This window comes from Schistocerca cancellata, chromosome 12, assembly GCF_023864275.1.
Source record: "Schistocerca cancellata isolate TAMUIC-IGC-003103 chromosome 12, iqSchCanc2.1, whole genome shotgun sequence".
Classification (NCBI taxonomy): Eukaryota; Metazoa; Arthropoda; class Insecta; order Orthoptera; family Acrididae; genus Schistocerca; species Schistocerca cancellata.
The window spans coordinates 18,388,974-18,412,466 of NC_064637.1; the positions used below are offsets into that span (position 1 = coordinate 18,388,974).

The window sequence follows — 23,493 nt, forward strand, 5'->3', positions numbered from 1 at the left end:
TCAACAGATCACGTAATTCTTCTTCACTTTCACTCAGGATAGCAAGCTCGTCAGTGAATCGTTTCATTGATACCCTTTCGCTCTGAATTTTAATTCCAGTCCTGAATCTTTTTTTTATTTCCATCATTGCTTCTTTGATGTAAAGATTGAACAGTAGGGGCGAAAGACTACATCCCTGTCTTTTTAATCTGAGCACTTTATTCTTGGTTGTCCACTATTGTCATTCTCACTCGGTTCTGGTACATATCGTGTATTACCTGACCCTCCCTATAGCTTATCCCTATTTTTCTCAGAATTTGAACATCTTGCACCATTTTACATTGTCCGTTGCTTTTCCTAGGTCGACAAATTCTATGAACGTTTCCTAAGGCCAAACTGACCGTCATCTAACATATCCTCAGTTTTCTTTTCCATTTTTATGATATTACTCTTATCAGTAACTTGGATGCATGAGCTGTTAAGTTTATTGTGCAATAATTCTCACACTTTTCATCTCTTGCAGTCTTCGGAACTGTATGGATGATATTTTTCCAGAAGTCTGACCATATATTGCCAGGCTCATACATTCTACACACCAAAGAGTAAAGTCATTTTGTTGCCACTTCCCCAAATGATTTTAGGAATTCTGATGGAATATTACTGATACCTTCTGCCTTATTTGATCCTATGTCCTCCAAAGCTCTCTTAAATTCTGATTCTAATACTGGATCCCCTATCTCTTCTAAATCAACTTCTGTTTCTTCTTCTGTCACATCAGACAAATCTTCCCCCTCATACAGGCTTTCAATGTACTCTTTCCACCTCTCTGCTCTATCATCTGCATTTAAAAATGGAATTCCAGTTGCACTCTTAATGTTACCACCCTTCCTTTTCATTTCACCAAAGGTTGTTTTGACTTTCCTATATGCTGAGTCAGTTCTTCTGACTATCATTTCTTTTTCAATTTCTTCACATTTTTTTATGCAACCATTTTGTCTTAGCTCCCCTGCACCTCCTACTTAATTCATTTCTCAGTGACTTGTATTTCTGTATTCCTGAATTTCCCTGAATATTTTTGTACTTCCCTCTTTCATCGGTCAGCTAAAGTATTTCTTCTGTTACCCATGGTTTCTTTACAGTTACCTTCTTTGTACCTATGGTTTCCTTTCTAGCTTCTGTGATCGCCCTTTTTAGAGATTTCCACTCCTCTTTAACTGTACTGCCTACTGGACTATTCTTTACTGCTGTATCTACAGCCTCGGAGAACTTCCAGCATATCTCATCGTTCCTCAGTACTTCTGTACCCAACTTCTTTGTGTATTGATTCTTTGTATTGATTCTTCCTGACTAATCTCTTTGTCACTACCGCATTGTGAAGTGAGTCTATATCTGCCCCTGGGTATGCCTTACAATCCAGAATCTGATTTCGGAATCTCTGTCTGACCATAACGTAATCCAACTGAAATCTTCCCATATCATAGGGCCTTTTCCAAGTATACCTCATCCTCCTCTTGTGATTCTTGAACAGAGTATTTGCTGTTACTAGCTGAGGAGCTGAAATTTATTACAGAACTCAATTAGTCTTTCTCCTCTCTCATTCCTTGCCCCACGCCCATGTTCTCCTGTAACCTTTACTTCTATTCCTCCCCTCTACTGCATTCCAGCCCCCCCATGACTGTTACATTTTCATCTCCCTTTATGCACTGTATTACGCTTCCAATGTCATCATATACTTTAGTCATCTCCACATCTTCATCTTGTGACATCGTTGTCAGTGTAGGTTTGTTGTCAACGGATAAGAATAACCATATCACTGAACTGTTTACAGTAAGACACTCTCTGCCCTACTTCTGTTATACCATTTTTTTCTGCTGTTGGTATTACCCTATACTCATCTGACCAGAAATCTTTGTCTTCTTTCCATTTCACTTCATTGACCCCCTACTACATCTAGATTGAGCATATGCATTTCTCTTTTCAGACTTTTGGCTTCCCTATCACATTCAAGCTTCTGACATACCATACCCCAACTCATAGAACATCATCTTTTTGTCGATTATCCAATCTTTTCTCGTGGTCACCTCTCACTTGGTAGTCCCCTCCCGGAGATCCAAATGTGGGCTATTCTGGAATCTTTTGACAATGGAGAGATCATCGTGACACTTTTTCAATTACAGGCTACACGTCCTGTGGATATACGTTGTGTGTCTTTAATGCAGTAGTTTCCATTGCCTTCTGTGTCCTCATGCTGTTGATCATTGCTGATTGCCTTTAGGGGCAGTTTCCCACCCCAAGGGCAAAAGAGGGATCATATCCCTGTGGAAGAGCCAGGTGCAAGAACTGCCCAATCCACTTACCCAGTCCTACCACAGGCTTACCCTACCCCACCACAGGCAGGGCTACCTGTGAAAGCAGACTTCTCATGTACCAAAGCTGGTGCAATCACTGCACAGCTTTTTATGTCAGCACGACAGCCAACCAGCTGTCCACCAGGATAAAAAGGCACCGCCAAACTTTTGCCAATAACACGGCTGATCAACTGGTGGCACAACCTGCAGCTGAGCATAACATGCTCTACTTCAGTGGCTGCTTCAGAAATGGGACCATCTGGAGCTTCCCTCCACCACCAGCTTATCTGACCTACGCTGAAGGGATTTGTTCTTGTAACACACCTTTGCTCCCATATCCTCCCGGCCTCTCTCTCCAGTGACCCACTGACACAACAGTTTCTCCTTCCTCTATCCTATTATCCCCTCTCGACTCATGTTTCCACATCACCAGCATTGTGCTGTGTCCCCAATGGGACATGGCTAGCCCTTGCACCTGCCACCCCTCCCTCCCTCATTCCTAGCCAGCAAACAGTCTCCTCTACCTGAGCTGCTTGCCACCAGACCCCAACTGCTCTTACTGTCTCTCGCCTCTCTCTCCTTCTATCTGTTGTTGTTGTGGTCTTCAGTCCTGAGACTGGTTTGATGCAGCTCTCCATGCTACTCTATCCTGTGCAAGCTTCTTCATCTCCCAGTATCTACTGCAACCTACATCTTTCTGAATCTGCTTAGTGTATTCATCTCTTGGTCTCCCTCTACGATTTTTACCCTCCACACTGCCCTCCAATGCTAAATTTGTGATCCCTTGATGCCTCAAAACATGTCCTACCAACCGATCCCTTCTTCTAGTCAAGTTGTGCCACAAACTTCTCTTCTCCCCAATCCTATTCAATACCTCCTCATTAGTTACGTGATCTACCCACCTTATCTTCAGCATTCTTCTGTAGCACCACATTTCGAAAGCTTCTATTCTCTTCTTGTCCAAACTAGTTATCGTCCATGTTTCACTTCCATACATGGCTACACTCCATACAAATACTTTCAGAAACGACTTCCTGACACTTAAATCTATACTCGATGTTAACAAATTCCTCTTCTTGAGAAACGCTTTCCTTGCCATTGCCAGTCTACATTTTATATCCTCTCTACTTCGACCATCATCGGTTATTTTACTCCCTAAATAGCAAAACTCCTTTACTACTTTAAGTGTCTCATTTCCTAATCTAATTCCCTCAGCATCACCCGACTTAATTTGACCACATTCCATTATCCTCGTTTTGCTTTTGTTGATGTTCATCTTATATCCTTCTTTCAAGACACTGTCCATTCCGTTCAACTGCTCTTCCAAGTCCTTTGCTGTCTCTGACAGAACTACAATGTCATCGGCGAACCTCAAAGTTTTTATTTCTTCTCCATGGATTTTAATACCTACTCCGAATTTTTCTTTTGTTTCCTTTACTGCTTGTTCAATATACAGATTGAATAACATCGGGGAGAGGCTACAACCCTGTCTTACTCCTTTCCCAACCACTGCTTCCCTTTCATGCCCCTCGACTCTTATAACTGCCATCTGGTTTCTGTACAAACTGTAAATAGCCTTTCGCTCCCTGTATTTTACCCCTGCCACCTTCAGAATTTGAAAGAGAGTATTCCAGTTAACATTGTCAAAAGCTTTCTCTAAGTCTACAAATGCTAGAAATGTAGGTTTGCCTTTTCTTAATCTTTCTTCTAAGATAAGTCGTAAGGTCAGTATTGCCTCACGTGTTCCAACATTTCTACGGAATCCAAACTGATCTTCCCCGAGGTCGGCTTCTACCAGTTTTTCCATTCGTCTGTAAAGAATTCGCGTTAGTATTTTGCAGCTGTGAGTTATTAAACTGATTGTTCGGTAATTTTCACATCTGTCAACACCTGCTTTCTTTGGGATTGGAATTATTATATTCTTTTTGAAGTCTGAGGGTATTTCGCCTGTCTCATACATCGTGCTCACCAGATGGTAGAGTTTTTTCATGACTGGCTCTCCCGAGGCCATCAGTAGTTCAAATGGAATGTTGTCTACTCCCGGGGCCTTGTTTCGACTCAGGTCTTTCAGTGCTCTGTCAAACTCTTCACGCAGTATCTTATCTCCCATTTCGTCTTCATCTACATCCTCTTCCATTTCCATAATACTGTCCTCAAGTACATCGCCCTTGTATAAACCCTCTATATACTCCTTCCACCTTTCTGCCTTCCCTTCTTTGCTTAGAACTGGGTTCCCATCTGAGCTCTTGATATTCATACAAGTGGTTCTCTTCTCTCCAAACGTCTCTTTAATTTTCCTGTAGGCAGTATCTATCTTACCCCTAGTGAGACAAGCCTCTACATCCTTACATTTGTCCTCTAGCCATCCCTGCTTAGCCATTTTGCACTTCCTGTCGATATCATTTTTGAGACGTTTGTATTCTTTTTTGCCTGCTTCATTTTCTGCATTTTTATATTTTCTCCTTTCATCAATTAAATTCAATATTTCTTCTGTTACCCAAGGATTTCTATTAGCCCTCGTCTTTTTACCTACTTGATCCTCTGCTGCCTTCACTACTTCATCCCTCAGAGCTACCCATTCTTCTTCTACTGTATTTCTTTCCCCCATTCCTGTCAATTGTTCCCTTATATTCTCCCTGAAACTCTCTACAACCTCTGGTTCTTTCAGTTTATCCAGGTCCCATCTCCTTAAATTCCCACCTTTTTGCAGTTTCTTCAGTTTCAATCTGCATTTCATAACCAATAGATTGTGGTCAGAATCCACATCTGCCCCAGGAAATGTCTTACAATTTAAAACCTGGTTCCTAAATCTCTGTCTTACCATTATATAATCTATCTGATACCTTTTAGTATCTCCAGGATTCTTCCAGGTATACAACCTTCTTTTATGATTCTTGAACCAAGTGTTGGCTATGATTAAGTTATGTCCTTCTATCTACGCCACCCAATACAACTCGCACACCACCCTAGCCCACTTGCTGCACTGCAAGCCTGGAATTGTGCATGCAGCTGACACTATGTAGGAGATCAGAAGTGAGCGCGCGCGCGCGCTCGCGTGCGTTCGTGTGTGTGTGTGTGTGTGTGTGTGTGTGTGTGTGTGTGTGTGTGTGTGTGCGTGTGTGTGTGTGTAGCACTGTCAGAGCATTTGTGTGTGGTCTGCCATTGTCACATTCTGAAGCAGAGGGTGCTCCACATGTGGATGAACTCTGAATTTGTGCTTTCAGTTTACTGTGAATCTCACAGTATCTTACCAAGTTTATTGTGGTGTCTTTAGGCACGGATTCTAAATGCACCCACACTCTTGTTTTTGTTGTCAAAATTGTGAACCTAGCTTCCATCACCTGTCTCAGTGTTGTTAAGGAACACTCATTCTCACACCCAAAATGCAAATGAAATGCATATTTTCTGCAGTTAAAAACTCGATTACAACAAACTGTTTCTCACACGCCGACACAGTTACATTACACACCGCGATGTTACACCCTACAGTTTGGAGCCATCTAGTAGCAGAGGGTTGCAAATTGTGTGGGAAAGTCAATCAATTAATATGCACGACACGTAATACGTCAACCGATATCGAGAAAAGAATAAAAAAACTAGGGACATTACTTTTCCAGACATGCTGCCTCTATAGCCATCCACAATTGTGAAAGCGTTGTCATTGCAGGATTATGTACACAAATCGATCTCTCGATTACGCCCCACAAATGTTCGACGGGATTCGTGAACGGGCGATCCGGATAGCCAAACCATTTGCTCAAATCAACCATAATGTTCTTCAAACTGATCACAAACAATTGTGGCCCAGTGACGCGACATCATTGTTTGGGAACATTGAAGTCCAGGAATGCCTGCAAATTGTTTTCAAGTGCTGAACATAACAATTCCAGACAGTGACCAGTTCAGCTGGACCAGTGGACCCCGCCCATTCCACGTAAACGCAGTCCACACCATTACACTGCCGTAACAAGTTTGCACAGGTGCCTTGCTGACAACTTAGGTCCCTGGCTTCAAAGGGTCTACACTCTACCCATACCATCAGCTCTTACTGACTCACCTGGCCAGGCCACAGTTTCCACTCATCCAGGGTCCAACATATTTGGTCACAAGCTCAGGAGAGGTGCTGCCATTAGAAAAGGCACTCGCATCGGTCGTCTCCCGCCACGGTCCATTGACACCAAATTTTACCGCACAGCTCTGACAGATGAGTTCGTTATATGTCACACATTTATTTCTGTAGTTATTTCACACAGTGTTGCTTATCTGTTAGCACTGGAAACACTATGCATACGAGACTGTCCTCGGTCATTAAGTAACAGCCGTCGACCGCTGCATTACCCGTGGTGAGAAGTAATGCCCAAAATTTGGTATTCTCTACACACTCTCGACATTGTCAGTCTCGGAATACTGAATCCCCTAATGGCTCCCAAAATGGAATGTCCCACACATCTAACACAAAGTACCATCCCGCATTCAAAGTCTATTAATTCCTGTCGTGTGGTCGTAATCGCGTCGGAAACATTTTCACACGAATCATCTGAGTACAAATTACAGCTCTGGAAATGAAATGCCTTTCATATCTTACGTATACAATACCACTACCATCTTATATGTGCATATCACTACCCCCGACTTTTCTCACCTCGGTGTATATTTTCGTGTTGACATTCGTTGGCTTCACCAGCTCAAAACCAAACTGTCTCATTCCAACTTAATCTAGGCCTCGGGCTACGATATAGCTCAGTGTTTCGGCACATCTAATTTTCTTTAGTCACATTCATTGGCCCTCAACACATTGTCGTATTTCAATCTAACCTACGCCTCGGACTTCGCTACAAGTCAGTCTATCGGCACATTGAGTTTTTCTTCCATTCGGTACATAGTTACAGAAAATCAGTAACTGACCTTAAAACTCATAATACCTACATCTGCAAAAATTGTTCTGGGACTCACCTTATCAAAAACAAAAGTAATCAATTTGTATCTTCTGCTGTAATAAATCATTAGATTCAATGATTCTCATGTGTGCTATGACCTGACTGGCTACAACCAGTGTCAACAGATTGCCAACATCAGCCTGCATCAGGAAGAGCTGCTAACATTGTAAATGAAATGTAGCCCACTTCCATACTTCTAGTGCAATTGGCACTCCACTGAAGGAGAGAACAGCTCGAATCGTGTAGTACACGTACATAGGTCTAGTGGAGATTGTGAGTGTATTGAACATTGTGATACAGCCATCCCATTTTGACCAGGAACATCAGCAACGGTATTAATCAAAACTTCCTCACTATTTGACTATGGTCGATGAATAAAACTTTTTCCTAATGTTTCCTCTTCGACTGCAGGAAATGTCTTCAGAGGTAAAATGGCAGTTTCCCATTTTATCTCTGGAGATGACTGCCATCACTTAAAACTTCTGAGCTATTAGGCTGTGGTTGATGTATAAAACTTTCTCCTAAAATTTCGTCTCCGACTGTGTGAGACATCTTCAGGGGTAAAGTAGCATTTTAACTCTGAAGATGAACGTTAGGAGACAGTTTTATACATCAAACACGGCCTAGTAGCCTGGAAGTTTTAAGTGATGTCAGTACCAGCCGTGAAAGTTTACACTGTATGATCAACAACAGCATTTTTTTTTTTAATTTTTAACACAGGCTGCGTCTAGAACCTACTTTGCACTAACATTCACAAACAATATCTTCTGCAAAATACCTGGTAATTCATTAACAGAAAATGTCTTTCAAGCCAAACATCATTATCAGGGAAAGCTTCCAAATTTTCATATTCACCACAAGAATTGGCCACAGTTGGCCATGTACTTCCACTAACTGTAGCATTAAATAGTTTTGCAAAACCAGATACAGAGGTTGCTTTGGACAATCATGCATTAGTTGTGAGCTGACAAAGCCAACAAATGTAGCATGATTTTTTTTTTTTTGCATTGCACATTCCATAGTTACACCTGTGTTCCTGATTAAAATCCTGTATTTTCCAACTGTGACCCGATACTATATGACTTTTAATATGTTTGAAGGTGTCAATAACAAGAACATCCCACTGAAAACCCTCTACTCCTCTGGAAGGTTCCACAGGTCATTTCTTGAGACTTATCTCTGTCATGTTGATGGCATTATTGTCTGTTGGCAGACAATTGCGTTGTTTAATAATCCCATCTAACCTCATTAACTCCATCTGAAAATAGATTTCATGGTGGCCATGCAAAAATTACGTGTGTGCAAAGAACAGGTTTTAAGCAATTTCCTGAAATATTACTACCACCATGGGTATTTTTGCTTTTGAGGAAGCCAATAATGCATTTTATTCAAACAGTGGAAAATCTAGAATGGGATGTAATAATATTATGAGAAGGAAAGTACTCACGGTATAGTGGAGATGCTGAATTGTAGATAGGGACAACAAAAAGGCTGTTCCAAATAAAGCTTTCGGCCATTAAGGCCTTCATCAACAAAACACACACACACACACACACACACACACACACACACACACACACCTGCAGTCCCAGTTGGTCCTATAGGATTTTTTTCTGTTTCTTATCACTTATTTCACCTTTGACAATTATTCGTACAGGGTAATTCCTTATTAAATCAACACAATTTTGAACCTAACATTACTTTGACCTCTTAGTGTACCTAGTGTGCCTACACAACAGTGAATCAAAATCACAAAAAAGTATTCATTTCATTACAAATTTATTAAGCATGCAATCATCAAATTTTGGTTAAAAATTGCTGCACCGTAAACTAGTAAACTGCCATTTTCTCTGGAACCAGATAGGATACAGACATGGAAAATGTGTCTTTTTAAAGATATTTATATGGACTTTCATTTAGAATCAATCATGGTGTTTAATTTTTTTTTAATTTTAAATAAATTTTGAATTTGAAATTTCCAAAAAAGCCATGTTCTTAGAATTTTGAAAAATCACAAAATTCCTTGCCCTCGCAAAGTTTCATTTTGGGATCATCATGTGATAAACTCATACAAGGAGTAAAGGTTAACATGCATAGGGAGAAATAGGAACAGCAGATCTAGCATTGCCACAAAATTTAGCTCATGGTTAACATGAATTTCATTGTATATTTTCTAAAGTGCTTTTATTTATTTATTTATTTATTTGTTTAAATTCCAGGTGTTGAGGATTTAAGACAATAAGATAACAATATGAAGAAAAGTGACGTGTAATTTTACATTGCTTGAATCCTTTGGGTACAGTGAATCACAGCTGCCAAACAAAAGAACTTAGAACTGTTTCACAATGAATATGTGTACTTTTTCCTGAAATGCCAAAAATTGCAAAAATCTGTGACAGTTGTAGAAAAAAAATAAGAAAAGTAATTGGTAAACTTCAGAAAGAACATACAGCTGCACCAGCTGAAATGGGTGGTGGCCACAATACAGTGTCAGACTCCACTCAAGAATGAACTTTTACTTGTCACACACATTTTCCAATCCCTTCGAATGTTATGAGAATCTCCTGTAAATAAGAAAAAGATAACAAATACACACCACACACACACACACACACACACACACACACACACACACACACACACATCTATGCTCCCACAGGGTGCCAGCTGACAGTGTCGATGGTCTTTCGTGGCAGGTGGACTAGTTGTGGGAGGGTAGTGTCAGGTGGGGAAGGTGAAAGGAGAGGAAGGTGGGAAACAGGGAGAGGGCCTGGGAGTGGATGGCTAGTGGCTTGAAGAGAAGTGACTGGTTTGCCGGTTAAGAATATGGGAGGGAGGGGTGGCAGGCATATGGGTTAGTACCATTGTAGTGGCCAGTGGGGAATGGTACATGCTGAAAGCAATGTGGGGACATGAACTGGGAGGGGGTGACATGACAGCTGAAGGTGAAACTGTCGGGTGGAGGGTGCAGGGACAGTATGTTAACCAAAATTGAGACCAGAATGATTACAGGGGAGAAGGAGTGTTGTAAACCAAACTCCCATCTGCATAGTTCAACAAAGCTGGTGGAGGAGGAGAGGATACAGATGGCTCAGGTTGTGAAGCCATCGAAAAAGAGCATGTTGTGCTCTGCTACATGTTGGGTCATAGGATGATTAACTTTGTTCTTGACAACAGTTTGGCAGTGGCCATTTGTCCTCATGGACAGCTGGTTGGTAATCATACCAACTAATAAGCTATTTAGTTGTTTGCAGCAGAGATAGTCTACGACATGGCTGCTTTCAGTATACTTCCACAGAACCTAACCACCTGTAGGCGATGTATCTGCAGTGGCAAAAACATCCTGCCCTGTATGCTAAAGGCATCGCAAAGGCTTTCACATACAGGCAATTCCTCCATCTCCATCTCCTCACCTCCCCCCCCCACCCCCCCCCCCCCCAAAAAAAAAGACCTAGTTCACAAACAGATTTCCCATGCTGTATCATCCCACACCCACAATCCTCCGATCACCCAAGAATCAGCTAAAAAAGAGCACTCCCTCGTCACTCAGTATCACTCTGGACTGCAACAACTGAACTATATCCTTCGCCTGGGCTTAGATTATCTCTCTTCCTGGCCCAAAATGAGGCATATCCTACCCAGGATCCTTCCCGCCACTTCTAGAATGGTGGTTTGTCACCTACCCAATCTACACAACATCCTAGTCAATCCCTACGCCACTCCCTCTACCAAACCACCTGCCACAGGGATCATATCCCTGTGGCAAGCCCAAGATGCAAGACCTGTTCAATCTAACTACCCAGCACTTTCTATTCCAGTTCTGTCACATGCTTATCTTATCCTGTGAAAGTCGCCATTTCATATAACAACCCTGCTGCAATCATTGAACAGCTTTTTATGTTTGCATGACTACCAACCAGCCGTCCACCACAATTAAGGCCACTGCCAAACTGATGTCAGGAAAAAAGTTGATCACAGAGTGGCACGACATGCAGCTGAGCAAAACATGCTCAATTTCAATGGCTGCTTCACTAGCCGAATAATTAGGGTCCTCCCCTCCACCACCAACTTCTCTGAGCTACGCAGATGAGAGTTATCCTCACAACACATCCTCTGCTCCCATAATCATCTTGGTCTCAATCAAGGTTAACCAATCGTTATTGCACCCTCCACCCAACAGTTTCCCCTTCCTCCGTCCTGTCATCCCCTCCCAATTCATGAACCCGCATTGTCTGCAGTGTTTGCTGCTTCCACCAGCTTCTACAATCGTACCAGCCCATATACATGCTGCTGCTTTCCCTCCCGCATTGCATTTGTCGCCAGCAAACCAGCCACCTCCCTCTGAGCCGCTAGCCACCTCCACCCCTGTCCTCCTCCTGCCTCACTCTCCCTCCACCCACCTCACCTGACACCAAACCCCCCCCCCTCCCCTTCTCCTTGACAACCAGCCCATCTGCAACAAAAGAACATTGGCACTGTCAGTCTCGCTGGGACCGTGTGTGTGTGTGTGTGTGTGTGTGTGTGTGTGTGTGTGTGTGTGTGTGTGTGTGTGTCCATTGAGGGGTTGGAGGGAGGGACAGAGGGAGATTCTACAAGCACTTTCCACAACATTTGTGGTACCTAAGACCTATTCTGCAGGATAAAGAGAAAAATAACTGATGAAAAGAAATATGTTTGTCAATACAGGGTCTTCCGGAAGTGACAATGGGGTGTTTTAAACAATCTGAAGCCCAATTTCACAAACACAAGAGGCAGAAAAAAGAAAATCATAATTTCAACACGCCTGCCAGAACTGGAGTGTAAGAAAGGTAATGCAGGAGTTCAATGCCGTGAACTACATGGTCCGACAAGCAAAATAACTATTACAGAACAGAGGCATCTTGAAATGTCAGATACAAAACCAGGGAAATTTCTGTCAGTAGAAACTGCTCACACCATTTGGTCATTTTATGAGGGTGATGATGTAAGAAGGGCAATGCTTGGAACAAAGGATCGTGTTTCAATGAAGTACAGGAATGGTCAGAAAATTAAGGTTTCAATGAGATGGGTTCTTTGTAATTTAAAGTAGGCACACACATTGATTAAAGGAAGTTTTTCTAATATGCCTATTAGTTTTTCCAAATTTGCAGAACTAAGGCCCAAACACTGTATTCTAGCAGATTTTGGTGGCACAAACATGGAGATTGTATGTGCTATTTGCCAATATTTCAAACGTATTATTGAAAATGTAAGGTTGAACTCTGTAATAAGTGAATAAATACAAACATATTAACACTGCCTTGCAAAGGTTCTTTGCAGCCTGCAATCACTGTTGTAATTCATGTCCTGGAAATTAGGGGGAAAAAATGTTCAAATGTGTGCGAAATCTTATGGGACTTAACTGTTAAGGTCATCAGTCCCTAAGGTTACACACTACTTAACCTAAATTATCCTAAGGACAAACACACACACCCATGCCCGAGGGAGAACTCGAACCTCCGACGGGAGCAGCTGCACAGTCCGTGACTGCAGCGCCTTAGACTGCTCGGCTAATCCCGCGCGAATGGAAATGAGGAAATTTGGATTTCTGTCTACAGATGTAAATTAGAAACATTACAAAAATTAACAACAGAGCTCATCACTTTATTTTGCAAGGATCTGTCTCTGTTTGTCCTACTGCAAAACAGTTCATTTATGAAGCCTCAAGATTCACAGTTTGCTGTGTACTGTGATTTTTCGGAGAAGAACTAATTTTTGATAAGCTGAAGTCCAGAGCTATCATTGGAGCAGTAAGCAAGTTACTGTCCACCCATCTGTTGTGTACTACAAAGGAGAAACAGAGACAAGACATCTCAGTTATGTTGTTATTTCTGACTGTCTTGAACATAACACTGTGACTGTCTACTGCGTCCAGAAAAAGCTCATGGACTTCTCGAGACAGTAATTTGAACCTAGAAAAAACCATGCTACTTTTTTAATTGTTCAAAAATAAGAACAATTGTTTAAATTTATGTTTTCATCAAGCTTATTTTGGCATAGAAGCTGAATGGCATTTTTCATCAACAGCTCACGGAAAAGGGCCTTGCGAAGGAGTTGGTGGCACAGTCAAGAAGTTGGCAGCCCGAGAAAGTTTGCAACATCCATTTGAAAATCAAATTCTTGCACATTGGTGGTGTTTCACCTGGGCAGTGGAAAACACCTCTAGAGTACATTTTATGTTTGTAACTCCAGACAACTACATAGAGACAGGCACACTTCTAAACAGTCGCTTCAGCAATGCATTAACAATTACAGGGACTCAAATACAACAAAAATATTTGTCATAATATTCTTGTATGCTCCAACTTCACTTGAACAGTTGGCCACCAAATCTCAAGAAACACTAGCTACAGTGTATAACAACAAGTGGTAGTTGGAGATGCAGATGCAGTGGCTTGCATATATTTTGAGCAAAGATGAAGAGGATCTGAAAGTGACATTTCTTCATCTGTGTGATCCATCGCCTCCTTTTGCATACCTGGAGAAGCCAGATATTACGTGGATTCTTGCAGCAGATGTTCTGTGCAAGGTGAAACCTGTGACTCCAACAGATAAATATACATCTTGCCTGAAAATCATATGGTCAAAACCAACATCGCTTTTACAGTTAAAGTCCAGTATTAGAAAAGGTGATATGCATAGTTATTCATGAAAGTCATGTAGGTAAGAAAATAAATTTTTAAACAATTAGTTGTTGATTTCTTAATATAGAAGCTTCCCAAAAGTCATTTTTGACACATCTCTTGGAACTTGAAAGTTTTGCAACATGTGATCCCATGACGATCCCAAAATGGAAGTTTGGGAAGTGCATATAAACTTTGTAATTTTTTTAAAAATTTAAAAATATAACTCTTTATAAATTTAGAAAGATATTAAATTTTAAATACCATCATGTTGCATATCAAATGAAAGACCATCTGAAGCACTTTAAAATGACACTTTTCTAGGTCTGTATCTGATCTTGTTCCAGAGAAAATGGCAGTTTGCCAGTCCAGGGTGCAGCAATTTTTAACATAGCTTTGAAAAGTCAGAGCTTAATAAATTTCCAATGAATTGATGAAAAAAATTCTATAGTTTTCATTCACAACTATGCAGGAACACTAGGTACACCAAATTCCAACATAATCAGAGCATATCAGTATTAGTCACAGAACAACCCTATATGGAAAAATTTGCTGTCTATGTTAAACGGTAGGCCCTCCTATATCAGGCTAGATAAGCCAATACAAAGGTCAGTGGCATGCAAATGTATACCACCTTCATTAGGACCATGACTTGTAAAGCACACTGAGGTTCACAACAAAGCTTCAGACAGAGGCCAGAATTATTTATACAGGTACATGATTCTCTCTGCCAACAGAGTTCAGACCATTCCTCACACATCCTCACCTCCCAATAGCAGCAACTGGCACAGAACCACTGTGAGGTCTCTCAAAAATCAGCACCCTATTGCACTCCTAGTTGGCTTGCCCTAAAGTTTTATTATTCCAAGACTGATGTCATTGATTTGTTTGTGGAGTTGCTGCACAAAACAGGTCGTCACTCTTGCTGTTAAAAATAGTGCATTCTTGATCAGCTTATTGTCTGCACCTATCATAAAGTGGCAGCTGATCATTACTCAGGCCCACAGACGGTGCTTCAATTCCCTCTGTTACCTGGCACTGGTTTCACAGACACTCTACATTGTACTGAGATCCAGAGTATTCCCTGCATTTTTAGTCACTATCCCTTCAATAATTTAGGAACAGGAGATTCACTTGTTGTTTCAGATATATTTTGATCAAGATGGTGTTTGGCATCTTCCTGGTTTTTGCATAATTGTGCTGCTTTGCCCTACACTTCACTGAAGACAAGCACTCTGGTTTGAATGAATGAGATGTTTTTATAGCAGAAACCTCACTGTATCATTCTGCACATCTGAGAGGTAGCCAGTTATGAGAGTAGCCTGTAGTAAGTATATAAAACGGGAAGGCTTCAAGAAGAGTTGGTTACGGATCCGCACGTCATCAAATTCATATTATCTCGATTACAAAGCTTTTGCTGCGAGTATGTTTTGCGATGAATCAGACTTGTTTCTCAGAGTAGTGAGAAGATGAAAGCAAAATTGCGCGCTTACCTTTCAGTCTACTAAAATCTTTCTGTAAATTATTGATCGTTTCCTCGCTGTACATCGCAGGAGCCTCCGTAGCAGCTAATGCTTCAGGTGAGCTTGGTATACCATCAGTACTCCGACAAAACCGCATTTGCAAAACTGCAGATCCTGTTTATTCAACGAACAATACAGGTAATTTGGCGATGAGTGTACATATTCCGCATCAACAACCTTCTGATTGCAAGGAAATAATACCCCCCGCAGTGCATTGCGTAATCACGCTACGCTTCCTCAGACAGGTACATGGTTCATAATTTTACTGCGTGTTTTCGTTGCGCCACACGCTGTCAAGCTGCCTTTCCCGTGTTCCTCCTATCAATCAGTCGACGGTGCTCTTTCCTGTTTAATCGTGAATAACAACAGATTTTATATCTTTTGTAATAAATTCACTTCTTCGTTTCCGTTAATGTTTGCAACTGGAGATTCTATTTAATCAATTGCTACTAGTTGTGTGTATAAAACATGAAAAAGTGAATACAGATACTCTCATTTTTAGTAGTTAGTAATAAAAAGGATGAATGATTACGGACGTAAATATTGCTCACAGTTCTTAAAATCTGGATTTACATTACCAGCTCCAGCTTTGTTTTGTTACATGTCTTAATCGTATAATTTAATTATTGACCCCCAATTAAACACACAGAGAGTAACGCCTGTGAGCATCCCTAAACAATGCGAGAACATTAATTGGATATTTGCAGTAATTCCATGGAATCTGTGAAAACAAATGACTGGTTCTCTTGTACCATTCTCTGCACGCCTGGTCAAACGCTAGTGTGTGCATCAACATCTAACTTTTTGTACATCTAAAAAATATTTGAAAAGGTAAATGCGTAATGAGGGATTCATTTCGAAATGCAAATCCGCTGTATAGTGGTATTTAGTTGTAGATTGAGTGTAGCTTCAAAAATAGTCCCCGGTATTTCTCGATAACCTGGTTTGTAATACCAATAGATAATCCTATTGGATAACATTTTATGAAGAGCGTTACTTTTTTGTTTCACTAAACCGTTATAAGACAGTATGCCGGTTTAAAGCGAAAACATGTAGGATTTTATGATCTGCCCATGCTCGTAGACAAGCTAGAGCAATGTCTCTGACGTTCACTTTGCCCTTGGATCAACGCTGTCAGGCTGCCATTCCAGTGTTCCTCCATTTGTGACCTGTTTCTGTTTCCCAGAAACAATCCTCGTTATTCCTGGACCTGCCAGTATTTTCCTGAGTTTACAAAGGTATGTTTGTAACTTTTCCTTTATCCATTAATTGCATATGACTTGTATTCCAAGCTCTCTTCGTCACGATGAACAAGCTAGTGCAAACCGGTAGCCATGATAGTCAAGCGTAAATGATCTTTGTACGTGGGAGTGCTATTTTTGTTTTCAATAGTTAACAGTGAATTAAGTTTTATTCCATAACTATGAAACACAGCTACCAAAATAACTGCTTGTATATTACTCTCTCTTCGTCACTCTTGACCTTGACTGTGAATGTGCCGGGTAAGCAAACCTCAAAACAATAATACCGTGTGCCGGCTTAGTGATGCGTTGTTTAAAAGTAGCAACTGATAGAACATAAAAAGTAAACAAATTTATGTATGAAAGAGTAGCTTGTTCTAGTGACATCATAACCTAATCATCTTTCAGCAGTTTGCCCTCCCTTGTCCTTACCTTCCACGAAAAATTTAGATTGCCCATGCTTGACCTTCTCTTGTACCAGTACACAGTAGAAGGATCCCATCGTAAATTGCATCGTGCTACACCTGTTAGATCTTTTTGTCTACTTTGCCAAATTTTGTTGCGCAACTTTCACAGAGTTCTTAGAAATGCCCTGTTTTCTTTCAGCCAGCACAACTTTTATATTCCTGTTTCCAACCAAACCCCATGCCCTCCACGACTATAAAATTAGCTTTTTAAAATACTTTCCGAATTGTTTTAGTCCTTTCCACCTTACCTTCCAAGCATGTCCGGAGAAAAAAAAAATTGGAAACCTTTATAACTCCTGTTTGGGAAAAATAACAGCAGATGCTGTGCATATTGCTAAATTGATGTACCTCACCTTTTGTGAACCACCCGAACATTCTGCATACTTTTCCAAAGTCTCCATGCAAGCCTGACGGCATTGGAATGACTGTCAACTTGTAATAAAATAAGCAAGAAAATAAATTTTATTATTATTATATACCATTCCAAACACTTTCCATTGTTATCAGTCCTTCCGAATTCAGTCTGGTGGAAACCTTCCTTTAATTAAAGTGGTACTTCGCCAAAGGAAGGTAGAATGCAATGGTAAGTAGAACGAGAGGGCATGGGTGAGTGTTGGAGCAGGACTCTGCTGCGAATTATTTGCTTATAGTCTTGTATTGTATTACACATGGAATGAGAGAGTGTATAATAAATAAAACATCTTAATGCCATGGTTCAGAGTATTATTGAAGGAAATTTTTCAACAGTGGTTAATCCTGTACAGCACATAATGGTTTTAAAGCTGCAGTAGCCTACATTAATAATTACCATGGTCAGATGTCACATATTGGGAAATCTGCTTACAGACTTTCACATTAGATGTGCAAACAGCTGATCAAACCATATACAAAATTCTTTCAATTTTGGCCACTGGGAAGCAGAGTAAATGACCCAATCAGTTTGCTGTGATATCATACAATGCTGTTTAAACATGGCACCTTATCCGCAAATAAATTGCTTGAGTAAAACATTAATTAGAGAATCCACTTTAGATTGTCACTTACAGTGAAATGAAAATTAATGTAATTACAGATGACAGTAGAAAACACATTACATCTCGATGGTGTAAAATTTCTGTAGAGAACTAAGAAAAGGTATCAGGAAATTATTTTTATGCACTAATTGATTGGTAAGTTTACCTTTAGTCTTTCCATGTAGGCTATTATAATGCTGCAATGTACAGGGCTAGTTATTCTATATATTTTTTTTTTTCGTATTTTGCTGATATAGAAAGTTAGTTGCAACAAATGTTAGTGGCATGCAAACTACAAATCATAAAAAAAAGCAAAGAATGCATAAAAGTCATGTCTGTCAGAAGTCTTTTGAGCTGTAAGGGCTTTTCCCTTCTGAGCTTTTGTTTTACACTTGTGAGAACTTATCTTATAAGTTGTTAATGAAGTTGGTTTATGTGGTATCTTAACACCACAAGTGTCAGTAAAGCATGTGGTAGTCATAAAGTAAGGTTTCATCTAAATATTAATTATTTCAGTTACCAAAGAGAACTTGCAGCACTGTAAAACTCCAGTTGGTTTTTTACAAAATACAAACTGATGGCTCAACAGCAGTTGTATCTATCTACCATCACAGTACAGAAAATGGTCATGGTTTAAGATGCAGTAAACTTAAGAGAAGTCATGTTGCTTTACACATTTCACATTAAGAGGAATGGACCACGATTAGGCATACATGTTCGAAAGGTAGTGTGGGTGGAGAGAAATGTATACTCACTGTGTAACAGCAGATGGAAATATTTAAAAAGGGCATACAGTTGCTACCTTCCAGAGTCAGGAAATTCTTTCTGCAGGAGGAAGGAAAGATATGAAAAAGAGACTAGTAAGGCTTATGATGGTTGCATACAGAACTGGAAGCTTGACCATCATGCTTACCAGTTTTGATAGAGCTTGCTCAAATCCCTTTGGCCTCCACAAAGTGGATGCTCTGAATATGCCAAACTCAGATGTATGGTTCTTTTGCGTGTGTAACTTTCAGTTGTGTAAAGATTGGTCAGTGAAATTCAAAACATATTCCTGTGTTTATCTTCTTGGTGAGTTGGAAGGTGGATATATCTCAGAATGAACAGAAACTAGTTTGAACTTTGTTACTTCTGAATCCTTTAGTTGGAAAGCCAGATATCGTCATAAGACAAGCTGTAACAGCATGCTGAAAAATTACAACAGTTCTGTTTCTTGCTACATGAAGAAGTTATGAATACTTAACACATCTCTAATCATACTGTGTTCACTTGTATAATTAATACGTAGTATAGCAAGATTTATGAACCCTTTCCAATTCTTTGCTCTACTGCTGTAACTAGCCCTAAAGGAAATGACACTATGGTCTGCAGCAGGATCAGTTGCCATACATATTGTTAAAAGCAGATCATATGCAGCATTTTTCTTTACCTTGTGATTGGCTTTGGTTTTAATGCTGTTGAAACAAGGCTGGTTCTCGTAACTCTTCCAGTTTTTCACAATCAATACTCATAAGATAGACAAACATGTTTTCCCATATGGCAGTTAAAATTGTATACAATTCTTTGTTAGCTTCTCTGAAAAGCGTTCACTGGTTTCATCTAGGAGTAAAGGGGAGTACTCATCAAATAGAAGAAATGTTGAGTTATTGGCAGGCACACATAAGAGGACGAAAACTTGCTACATCCGTTGTCGAGCTACAGTACAATCGCACAAAGTAGGTGTGTGGGGGAGTGCATGTGTGCACCCACTATAGCATTATAAAATATTTATCCCAATGAAAACTAGCTAGGTTTCTTTATCTTTAGTGTGTACCTATTGGTGACTCAACAGTTCTGGTATTTGGTGGGTTGTCTTCTTTACTTATCAGTTATTTACATCCTGCCTAGAATTTTCTTTATTATGTTTCTGGTTTCTTTGGCAGATATATAAACATGGCATAACAGAATTTTTTCTTTAAGCACCTGTTTGCTTATGGTGACATTTTAGTGTTGCAGTCACTGAAGTTAAAGCTGTAGAACTTTAGATTTAAAAATGCGAAGCACTACTCGAGGAATGAGACATAGTTCCAGCTGACCTAATTAATGGTGTACACTTAAGTAATGTAAATGCGGAAAGAGAATAATACTCAACTGTGGAAAACATTGAGCTGTCAACTTGTGTGCTGTCCTTTATGCTGAAGAGGCAGTACTTATTAGTAAAATAGGATGTTTACTTTTTTACTTTGGAATTTGTGTCTCATAATTGCTAATAAAATTACTGTCAATATGGAACTTGCACATGCCGACTAAAACACTGTATTGGATTTTGTTGAAGGATATGAGTAAATGAATCAATGTTAATAATGCAATGGACTGCTGGAAATAAGTGAGCTATAACGTGAAGTTTTGCATTCTACTTCTTAGACAATACAGAAATACTCCTTTCCTCTATTATCAGGAATGAAAGGTAAGAACTTTTCAGGATATTTTCGCTATAATCACTCGCTTTGTCAAAACTTAGAAAAATAGTTTACTCCTTGCCATTCAGGAGCATCTTTGTCAGCACTAATACACACACAGTTGTGCACTGTTTACACACTTTTGTTTGTAGATATTGTTGTGCCCCCAAAAATGTTGTTTGATGCAGTGAAAGTGTTATAAAATTTCTTTTGGTGTCCCACAATAACACATCCCAAGTGGATTGAATCACCAAATGCATTCAATAAAGGGAGCGCATTTGAGTTCCCTTCATAAAAACAAGGAATTTCCATCCAATAAAAAATTTCAGAATGTATATGGTGGTTATGATTGAAGTACAGGTACTCGCAGAGGTCCACTGTGGTCTGTAATTACCATATGGTGGCAAAACTATTACCATATGGTGGCAAAACTTGGTAGAAGTGGTAATGCGTTATTGCGGAATGAGTAACGTTGGAAAAAGATTAGTTCCAGTTTTGAATGCAAGAAAAATGTATAGAAATGTTTCCATTTGTAATGCATTAGGAACAGGGTATGGGTTAAAAAGCTCGAACAAATGGGAAAAGCATAACATTTATTTTATTATTAACCACTGCTTACACAGGTTGTCCAACAGTAGCAGTGGAGATGTCGATCAGACGCTGCATCCATAAAACATTTGATTAACAGTTGCTTGTAAGAGTTCCAATGAATTTTGAGCAACTTTGTGCTGGGCTTAGTCAGGTAGAGGCGGAATGTCTCTCTGATAAACACATTCTTTTAGATATCTGCAGAGCCAAAAGTCACACGGACTCCGATCAGCTGCAGATTACTTGTTCATTAAAGGTTGCATTAAGCAGATCTTTCATCGGGCGAGTGACATGAAGCACTACACCATCTTGTGTGAAAACTTTGGTTTCCACACAGTTACATTTTTCCAAAGCAGAAATTGCATGCTGTGCAAGGTGGTCTCAATAATGGGCAGACGTCGCGATACACCTGACAGACCCTCCGGGTGTACTCTGTTCAAAGAGAAACAGACAGAAAATAAAGGTGTTTGCGAATCCCCCCACACAGTAACATATAGCGAGCACAGTGGCTCTTGGGGGCACAACATGCAGTTTAACAGTGCCGCACATTTGATGGTTCTGTGTATTCGGTGCAACTTTTAGTGTAAAATGTGGCTCGTCAGTCGTAAGAATATTGCTCAGCAATGTCACCAGTGTCAATCCGTGCCAGAAACTGAAGAGCAAATTCAGAATGTTTCTGTGGATCATGAGGTTTCAGTTGCAGCACCGCCTGGATCTTGTGCGGGTAGTGGTGTAATATAGACTACAAAAGTTCCTGTACTGCTCGAGCACTAGCTTGCCCGGGGCACATGCCGCACGGTCAGTTACGGCAACGGCGATCTCGTTATAACTTTAACCAGGATAGGACGCTTTACTCTTCCTGGTACCACGCCAGGCTCACTCGTGTTTTTGAATTTCATTATCATCTCCTTTAAACCATTTTATGACATCAGGCCTCACCTCAGACCTTTGTCGGTTATACTCTCTCAATGAATCACTGTAATTGACAATTGAGATATCGTAGAATCGTGCAAAAAGTGTACGGTACTAGATTTGCACTTGGTGGTAAAAATTGGAACTACTTTTTTCCTGTGTAAATCTGTTCCACATTTACGCATCAGTGTACCCACAAAGTTTCACTGCTATATGATAATTACAGACCACACTGCTCCTCCGTGAGCAGCTGCATTTTAGTTATAACCACCTGGTAGCTGATTCATTGCTATTCCTACTTTCTCTTACCTGTTTGAAATTGTATCAAATGTTGTATTGTAAAAGATTGCATTTGTGCAGTTTAATACATCACAATGTCAAATGTAGGGATACATGGCAGTCTATTGAGACATGGAACATGGCTCCACTAAATATGTGTAGCTGCTTGTACCTGTTCCTTTGAGAACCCATTATTTTTATATCTCTGGTGGTTAGTGGGAATTAGGCTGTAATCGAAAGCATATTTCTGAGCCTGATGTTTCGTGTCCTTGTGCTGGATATATCAACTGAGGGTATCAAGCCTTTGATAGTAGTTTCAAAGTTTAATAATCTCAACAAGTTTGAAACTACTATCTGAGTCTTTATAGCCTTGCGTGCTGTCTCCAGCATTAAACAGAGAAAAGTGCCTTGGACTGTGAGCTAATAACAGAAATTGCTAAAGATTTAAATCGGGTTGTGAAGGTCTACATTGTATGACTTGGTAGTTATCATTGGCATACCTTTGTGAAGTTTTGTGTAGGGAATATTTTAGGTTTAGGGCACATGCTATGTGATGAGTATTAGTGCTGATATTGTGACAGGAGAATCTGGAATAATAATTGTCAGCAGCAGAGACAGTTAATGTTAAAATTTCTTATGTTACAAAATACCTGTATCATTTAAGTTCCCCCCCTCCCCCACAAGGAGAGTACACACTTTATGGCATGTTTTAACAATGAAATTCAACATTATTGGATACTGTTAAAATATTTCTTAGAAGAAAAAAATGAGTTTCTGTTTAGTGTGTGCCTCTCTCCAGCCCATAACTTCATAAATTACTTACATCTCTCTTCATTCCCACCTAAAATATTTTTCCCATGTGAATGTACACAACTGGCACAGCCTTGCGAATATCTTGGTTACAGGGGCTCTGTTTTTTCATTAGATAGTTTTGAAAATGTGGAACAAAAATAGGAGTGACAGAATGGCTTTCAGTACTTACAATCAGAAGGTGGAATTCCTAATCCTAATACTGGCAGTAGAAACAGCAGAATATGATAATCATAGCTTTCAAAACTTCTATGCTCATTCTTCAGAAAGGAAAGACTGCCAGGCTGGGGAAGGTAAGAGGAGGAGCAGATCACTCA

General features: G+C 40.1%; 2 protein-coding genes across 7 annotated transcripts in view; one reads left to right on the forward strand and one right to left on the reverse strand.

Moving 5' to 3' along the window:
* LOC126109833 (molybdenum cofactor sulfurase 2) overlaps positions 1 to 15,644 on the reverse strand; it is a 143,791-nt gene extending 128,147 nt beyond the window's left edge. The window contains exon 1 of the mRNA XM_049914893.1: positions 15,399 to 15,644. Coding sequence (XP_049770850.1) covers positions 15,399 to 15,525 — 127 coding nt within the window. The 5' untranslated portion in view covers positions 15,526 to 15,644. The remainder of the gene's footprint in view (positions 1 to 15,398) is intronic.
* An 890-nt stretch (positions 15,645 to 16,534) lies between these two features.
* The window catches only part of LOC126109572 (poly(rC)-binding protein 3), a 484,702-nt gene continuing 477,743 nt past the window's right edge, over positions 16,535 to 23,493 (forward strand). For all 6 annotated transcript variants that reach the window (XM_049914594.1, XM_049914602.1, XM_049914603.1 and 3 more), the window contains exon 1: positions 16,535 to 16,666. The gene's annotated coding sequence lies outside the window, so the exon portion shown is untranslated. The remainder of the gene's footprint in view (positions 16,667 to 23,493) is intronic.